The 8,512-nt window shown below is 46.7% G+C and overlaps 1 protein-coding gene across 1 annotated transcript; it reads right to left on the bottom strand.

Moving 5' to 3' along the window:
- Nucleotides 1-847: 847 nt before the first annotated feature.
- LOC146799476 (uncharacterized) lies at nt 848-8,077 on the bottom strand. Its single transcript, XM_085627885.1, has 2 exons — nt 6,640-8,077; nt 848-2,468 (listed from the first exon to the last, which is right to left on the bottom strand). Exon 1 carries the CDS (start codon nt 8,075-8,077, stop codon nt 6,800-6,802), a length of 1,278 nt encoding a protein of 425 aa, XP_085484011.1. The 3' UTR covers nt 848-2,468; nt 6,640-6,799.
- Nucleotides 8,078-8,512: the final 435 nt, after the last annotated feature.

The following is an 8,512-nucleotide window of genomic DNA, read 5'->3' as shown; positions in this document are numbered from 1 at the left end:
GGATTTTAGTTGTTTTGTTGGTTTTATTAAAATGTACTCTATTTTCCTAATTTAGTTTGGGGTATTTCTTTTTTGGGGTAGTCATTAACTTCTTTACACATTGCCCCAAGTAAAGCCTGACAGGTCTATGCCAAAGCAACCAGGGGGGTGTATTTGGGTTAATTTAGTGACTTAGTTCATTAAGTGATTTTTGGGGTTCACCCTGATGGGATAGTGTTATTATTCCTTGTGGTGTGAACCACCCACCACAACTAATAATCTCTTTTGTTACAACCATCCACAGGGATATCAAAATTGTTAGGCGAGTTAGTCCCCCAGTGATGCGGAATAAAGGCGATTGTGTTGTTATTTCTTTCAAATGTCCTAAATTAACTGCTCACTTATTAAGTTGCTTCGGCAACAAGATTAATATTATGGAATCTTTTTCATTGGTTCCTAAAGTGCTGCATAACGTTTTCTAGTTGTGCAAGGTTTGGATACCTAAACCTTGGGTGCAGAGACACTAAGGTCAGTGCACCACAAATGAGTAGTGAATTCCAGGTTACTGGAGCCCCACACAAGCCACTTAGCAAACCTGCCAATGTGGGTCCATGCTTTCGGGGTTACTAACAGAGATGCAGTGGTATTCCAAATGGACACAAAAGACAAAAGTTCCCAAATTAAAGCATATACGCTAAGAAAAAAGCTTCTCACTGGGCATCTTTAATCCTAAGAGTAGTAGATCATATTAGATAAATCTCTATTACTAATGAGATCCACTATCTATAAAAACCTTTAGGTGACTCTTATTTGCAGTAACACAGTACAGTATATAGTTTCAAAAACATACTATTCAGGACAATCACGGTTAAAACATCAGTTTATTATAGAACAAAATATATCATGTTACATATTCAGTAAGATACTATATGTGGCCTTCCTCCCACTATAGGTTACAATCTAATATTTAACAAGTTAAAACATTTTTTTTTTAAAGTATTCCAAATGATCATTCATTAATGAGTTACATAGTCAAAGATCACTAGGAATGTATATGAAGAGACAAAGAGCAATGGTGGACACTCCAAACCGCACTTCCTACACAGTTCTGTAAATAAGAATTAGTTTCACTCCTTCCTCAGTACCAGCCGTTGATTGGAAGTGCTGCCCCAGCAGAAACATGTAGAGACACACAATGTGGAATGGCGCACACAACCATTAAAGAGTCCACAGTCCTGACTATCTTGACATTTTATTTTATTGAATTCCTTTATTTCATCAAAACAACAAGACAACAGCCAACACATTTCATTTAATAGACTTGAAATTCCTCAGGCCTCTTTATGATTAAATGTAAATAATTTCATTCAGGGATCCCATGCAACGAACCAACTATCACGTAAGTCATGCCAAGATGGGATAATCTTCCCAAATTCACAAGGAGGATATTCTACCCCAAGATAGACATCTAAATCCTTGCCAATTGCCACCAGTGTAGCGTCTGATTTCATGTGATAATTGGTTTGTTGGATTAAATCACTGCATGATATTACTTACATTTTATCATAAAGATCACTAGAAATGTAATATGCATTTCAACATATTTATTTAAAATGGTTATATTAAAACTCCTGGATCTAGGGCACATAAAACTGGTTGGTAACATCACAATCTGTGTCCCTTAACACCCTCCATGTGCTGTCTCTAGGCACTATGCTAGTTCTAGCAGATGAATAAATAACATTTGTTGAGTTTCAGAGGTGGTGCACATACGTGGGTCAACAGCAGTGCTTAATTTGGGGCAGTGTTTTCTGGTGCTCCGGCACAAATGAGAGTCCACCACATGGTGACGCTGTCTACTTTTGAGATGAGCACCGTAATAATTAAATATACATTAAAAATGATTAATGCTTACTGTCAACATCAATCTTGTAGCTTTGATTGGCTTGGAATAGCAGCTGTGTTGTTACTGTCATTGGTAGTGCTGGCAAGGGCAATGGGTGATGCAAGCTGCAGTGGCCACCTGAGAAGGGACCTAACACTTTTGTTTACAATGTAAGCAGTGGAAAACAGGATGTGTTGTCTGTCTGAAATAGCACAATCCTGGCACGAGTCAGTGAAAACAAAATGGTATCGAAAACCTCAGACAGTATTGCTAGAACCATCTTCAGTTAAGGTGGAATCTGGTGGTGTACCCACATGGTTCTTGTTTTTTTTTCCCCAGAGTTTTATATAGCACGAACTCTACTTGAAGGTATCAGGTTGAAGAGTGCTTTGCATGAGTAGCGGTTGCATTACAGGCGGATACGTTCATTTTTTGTTGTTGTTAGGCACAGGGAGCTTAAGTAATTCGCCGAGAATCACAGGATGTTGAGCGTCGTTGCTGAGACTCAAACCCGGTTCCCCAGATACTAGGTTGACCGCCCTAGCTGTTAGAACACATCCTTTCCCAGTATTCACATGCTCTCCCTCTTCATCAGGATCTGCACCTGAAAATAATTTTATCACCCAATCAGTGGTCACTTCATGAGGTATATAGAGAGCTGACCACAGACTTTCAACCTACATTGGGGGACTTTTTATTTAATCAGTGACATAACTGGTATGAACTAGCATGATGAAAATACATAAGCTTAGTAAAAAGTCCCTAAGCATTTGCGTCATATTGACCTCATGTCTACTTTTAGTGCCTTCTTCTAAAACCTTGAGCTGTAGATATCAAGAGGATGAGCTAGACTTCTGTCACCTTCTGTGCTAGGAAAGTCATTGCTTAGATGCTTAGATGAATAGACATTTTCATGAGCTCTGTGAAAGATAATGCATAGCACCTAAGGTTTCAGATTGCTTATGTGTGACATTTTCATAATTTCAGTGTAATTATGAATGACACTCAGTGACTATGAGGGACACTTTCTCACGAGCGAAACTCAAGCAGTAAAGATGAGGGAAACAAATAAATGTCAGAAATTACACCCATTTGAGCTGCCTCCACCTGCTAATAAATTATGATAATAATACTAGTAACAACAGCTGACAGACTCGTGGACTTGGAGTGTAGCTTCAGCATCAGGCAAGCCTCAGAATGACTAATTTGGCTAATATGTCTGTCCTTACCCATGTGCAGATATTTCGACAAGTGACAGGTGCATTATGATTAGTTCCAGATTGTTAACTAGGCCCACCTTGACATTTACCCTGAATTTAAGGAGTTTGGTCAACATAGTCTGGCAAGCCTTGGTTCTCTACCTAATTGTGAGAAAAAGCAAAGGTCACGCCACCTAGCGCCATTTGGACTGCACAGGCCCACGAGGAATTGCATAGTATTCACACCAAAAGAGTTTCTGAGTTTGTTATGTTTCTGGCCTTTCTTTTATTTTGTTAGATGAAGAAAAAAAATCACCAGGTTGAAGCACAAAAGAAAACACTCACCCCCAGCACGGGACTGCTCTTTGCTTCAGTCCTGGCAAATTCTTGATGTGTTACAGCTAGGAATGCCATACTGACAACAACACGCTCTTCGAAGGCATGTGACACTTGTGATTGTCGGGCTGGGAGAACACATAGTGGGCATACCGCGTGCGATTCGCCCCATCCATAGCGCCCAAATCTCCCACACGTTACACTCCCCACCACAAAGTAAAACCAGGCAAGTAAGTGGTCTTCACTGCGTAGTCTTTATTAACTTCAGATAAACGCAATCTTTACTTTGTTGAGGCACAGTCAACTCTCGACCGTTTTATTTTAAAAGAGGGATTCCCCCTCGTGACCCCGGGCTTTTATCACCTTTATTCTAGGAGGGTCGCCAGCGCACCTTGGTGACACCCCACCGACCTTACCTATCTCCTGTCGACGCCCCCTCTTCCACCTTTGACCTCCGAACCGGAAGTTGTTACCCCCCGTCCCTAGGCTTGGGGGGGCCTGCCATAGTGGGTATACCGCGTGCGATTCACCCCATCCATAGCGCCCAAATCTCCCACTTGTTACTCACCACCACAAAGCAAAACCAGGCAAGTACATGGTCTTCAATGCTTAGTCTTCATTAACTTCAGATAAACACAATCTTTACTTTGTTGAGGCACAGTCAACTCTCGACCATTTTATTAAAATTTCAAATCAACACAAACTGATAAAGGCAATAGGCTTGTGAACTTACAATTCAGCCAAAGTTGATATATATTGTATTTACATTCTGAATCTCCAGGACCACACTTGATGCGTGTTGTGCCAGCAGGCCACAACCAATTTTCTTTTGTGTGTTGCGCCAGCAGGCCACAACCAATTCTTCACAGCTCCCCTTTGGGATAACTACCCGCCGTCTATCCCCTAGACACGGCCACCAGAGCACTGCTTGGCACCTTTCTTGCATGTCAGCCCCCTCAAAGTTTCTTACCACAAGAGCCGGCATCTCAGGTAGGGCCGGAGAGTCCAGGACCACCAGCAGGTCAGCCCCCTCTCCTGCCAGCCCGGAGTCCCATAGACAGCCCGCCCTGTTTGTTCCAGGATCAGACAGTCCCTGCCAATTCGGAGTCCCTGCCATTTCTCTTGCCCGGGACCCCGTCACAGGGCGAGAAGCTTGCTGGCGCTCTCGCCGTCCCCCCAAATGCCGCTACCCCTTCCTCATCTAAGGCCATTGCCCCCAAGATGGTTTGGATGAACAATTCCAACCCTGCCTCAGACAGATGCACTCCATCCACCAAATAAAGTTCCCCTTTTGCTGCCTGTATCAGGTTATGCATGATGGCACGTATGGGTAAAACTCTCAAAAGTATTGCCACCTCCTGCTTCAATTTCTTCACTGACCTATTCACTGCCACTGTTGGTGCATTATTAGCCCGGACCCCAGGTGGGATCATTTCTGACCAAAATATCGTGGCCTACGGGAAGGCCTTCCTAACCTTAGAGAGCGTAGAAAAGAGTTCATCTTTTACCCCTCTCCGGCCTGCCAGGATCATGTTGTTACCCCCTGAATGTATCACCAGCACGTCTGGGATGGGCATGCCCCTATCTAGGGCCTTCCGCAGATGGGCTATGACCTCCTTTAAATGCTGCCCTCCTGCCCCTAACCAGTGCTGATCTATACCTTTCATCAGCTGCACTCTTTCCTCTCTGGAGTTTCCAAACAATTGCCCTGCTCCCCGTATATAACAATGGCCGCACCAGCATACCTGCGTCCACTGCCTTGAGACCACTGTATTCAAATTAACTAAAGTGAAAGACAAGAAAGACAAGAAGGTTTCATTAGGCGACTTACACCCTATGGGGCGCTGTCCCCTCATCCCTAACTTAAGCTAACTGCGGTCTCACGTATCTTTCAAAACAATCAATCAATCAATCAATAAATTTGTAAAGCGCGCTACTCACCCGGAGGGTCTCAAGGCGCTGGGGGAAGGGGGGTCCGCTACTGCTCGAACAGCCAGGTCTTGAGATGCTTCCTGAAGGAGAGGTGGTCTTGGGTGAGGCGGAGGTGGATGGGGAGGGAGTTCCATGTCTTGGCTGCCAGGTAGGAGAACGATCTTCCTCCCATGGTGGCTCTTCGAATGCGTGGAACGGCGGCGAGGGCGTGGCTGGCCGATCGTAGCTGGCGGGTGGGAGTGTAGAAGGTCAGGCGGTTGTTGAGGTACCTGGGGCCCAGGTTGTGGAGGGCTTTGTGTGTGTGGGTGAGGAGTCGGAACGTGATTCTCTTGCTGACGGGGAGCCAGTAAAGGTCTTTCAGGTGTCCGGAGATGTGGCTGTGTCGGGGGATGTCTAGGATGAGTCGTGCGGAGGCGTTCTGGATGCGTTGGAGTCTTTTCTGTAGTTTGGCTGTGGTTCCGGTGTAGAGGGTGTTGCCGTAGTCCAAACGGCTGGTGACGAGGGCGACTTCCATCTGCCTACCCGCTTGATGGTTTCCTTGGGGAGGCCTAATGCGACTGCTGTCGTGGCTGCCCCAATACAATAAGAATGAGACGTGAACTGGGCCGTATCCTCCCCCAACAAGGCCAGCGATCGCTTGCACAGGCTCGTAAACTGAAATCTCGTGAGGGGAGACCTGTCCGCGTGCAAAAGCAGCCTACCATCTCCCTCTCTAGGCCTTACTTGCATGAAATCCTGCATCAGTGTCACAGGACAATAAATGGTCCCCAGCACTGCTCTCTGCTGGACCCAGACCCCTTTTCCTTAAGGGTCTGTTTTTGACCTCAGTTTCACTTGAAGCATTCCCTCTGAAATTAGCACAACAGCCCATCTAATACTCCCTTTTTGATCTGCTTTTGACGCCGGCACTAGCTCCGATATCCGGAAATCCCCAAAGAAAGCCAAGGTGTACGCCAGTCGCAGAAGATGCGTCTTGTAAGGAGACCTGCATACTTGTGGTAATACTTCCAAAATATTCATTAACCTCCTGGCGTCTATAGGTCTCCTGCTGTCTTTCACCCCTGGGGCTAACCGTTCCCAATGCTTCACTGCCCGTCTTACTCTAGAGTCTTTTGTAGGATCCCCCACCCCCTCACGACCCGAAAATAAGGCAATTGCCGACAACTGCCTCTTCACCAAAGACAATGATTTCCCAATCTCTCTCTGCTGTGCCATGAAAAGGAGATCCCCCCTGCGGGGTAAATTGCTCAGCTACCCCGGCTCCCCTCAGGACTGCTAAGTAGGACTGCCATGCCCTCTCATACATACTCTTGCTCTTGGGCGCGATGGAAGCCGCTATCAGATCGGGGGCAACGGGGCACCAAGTTTCCACAGCTGTTCCGGGAAGAACGTCATCTGACTGTCCGCTTGTGGCCATCGGGCTCTGAATTCTGTCAACTTAAAACGAGACAGGGCATCAGCTACTGTGTTATCTACCCCTGGCACATGCTTGGCAGTAAAATACATTACGCAACAGGCAACCCCGCACCAGCTCCTTAAGTAAACGGAGCACCCACAGACATCTAGCCCTCTGGTTGTTCACTGCCATGACTGCCGACATACTGTCCGACCAAAAGGTAATGCGTTTATTGGCCAAGAAGGGGCCCCAGAGATTCAAAGCCACTACGATGGGAAACAGCTCCAAGAAAGTATTATTGCGAGTCAAACCACTTTTGACCCAATCTGTCGGCCAATGTTTCATGCACCAATTCGATCCTAAGACTGCCCCAAACCCTACACTGCCAGCTGCATCAGTGTAAAGTTCTAATTCTGCACTTGACTGGGTCGGTTGCTGCCAGAGCACTGTTCCATTTAACCCTGTCAGAAATTTCTTCCATGTGCCCAAGTCATGTTTAACCTCCATCGATAACCTAGTATGGTGATGTTTAGCCTTTAAGCCGGACATTGCCCTGGCGATGTTACATGAAAAGGCCCTACCCATGGGTATCACTTGGAGTGCGAAGTTCAGCTGCCCCACCAAGACCTGTAACAGATGTAGAGTGACCTTGCGCAACGCTAGACATTCATCTATGGACGCCTCAAAAGCTCTCACTTTCCCCTGTGGGAGGCAACATACCCCCTCCACCATGTCAATCTCTATACGCAGGAAAGTGAAATAAGTAGACGGCCCCTCCATTTTTTCTCCCGCCAGTGGTACCCCCAGTGCCTTTGCCAACCGCTGGAAGGCCAGCAGAGCCTTTCCGCCGGCTGGTGAGCCTGGTGGACCCATAAACAGGAAATCAAACAGATAATACACCACATCACGTGACTCCACTATGTCCTGCACTGCCCATTTCAAGAAACGACTGAAGGTTTCAAACACAGCGCATGCGATGGAACACCCCATTGGCATACATAGGTCCGTAAAGAACTGCCCCTCGAATGTGAAACCTAACAACCTAGTATCCACCGGGTGCACAGGCAGGAGGCAGAAGGCAGCCTCCACATCCGCTTTGGCCATCAGCGCTCCCTCCCCCAGTTTCTGCAGCTTCTGAATAGCGGTGTTAAATGTGGTGTAACGTACTGCACAGAGTTCTGGATCCAACCTGTCATTAACTGACAGACCGGGTGGACTTGAAATGTTATGAATCAGGCGATATTTCCCCACTTCCTTCTTTGGCACCAAGCCCAAAGGCGAACACACCAGGTCTTTCCTTGGCGGATGCTGAAAAGGCCCCGCCACCCTCCCCAGCACTACCTCCTTCATGATCTTCTCCCTAGCCACCTCTGTATTCCTCAAAACTCAGCGCTGGTTGCGAGGGAGGACTGTCGAAGGTGGAGCACTCGATGGTATATGAAACCCAAATTTTAAACCTTGATATAACAGCTGGGCCTCCTGCCCCTTCTCATATCTACTGAGCAGGTGGGCCAGGACAGGCAAGCTTATGGGCGTGGGCAAACTCCTAGGATGACTGGGAAGGGTGTCCCTTGGCCTGTACATGGGCAGGGGCATGCTGCTCTTTGGGTTTCCCCACCTTTTTGTAACACTTGTTCTCGGGGTGGCCTTGTATTCCACAGAAGGAGCATATGTGCTTGAACTTGCATGCTGATCCCCTACTGCATTCATTCTTGTTAAACTGCCAGCAAGCTTGTTTCTTATCGCCACCTCCTTTGTCCCCCCGAAAGGAATGAGAGGTCTTGG

Source organism: Triturus cristatus, chromosome 9, assembly GCF_964204655.1.
Source record: "Triturus cristatus chromosome 9, aTriCri1.1, whole genome shotgun sequence".
NCBI lineage: Eukaryota > Metazoa > Chordata > Amphibia > Caudata > Salamandridae > Triturus > Triturus cristatus.
The sequence above is the reverse complement of the archived record's forward strand: the minus strand, read 5'-3'. Positions and strand labels throughout refer to the sequence as shown.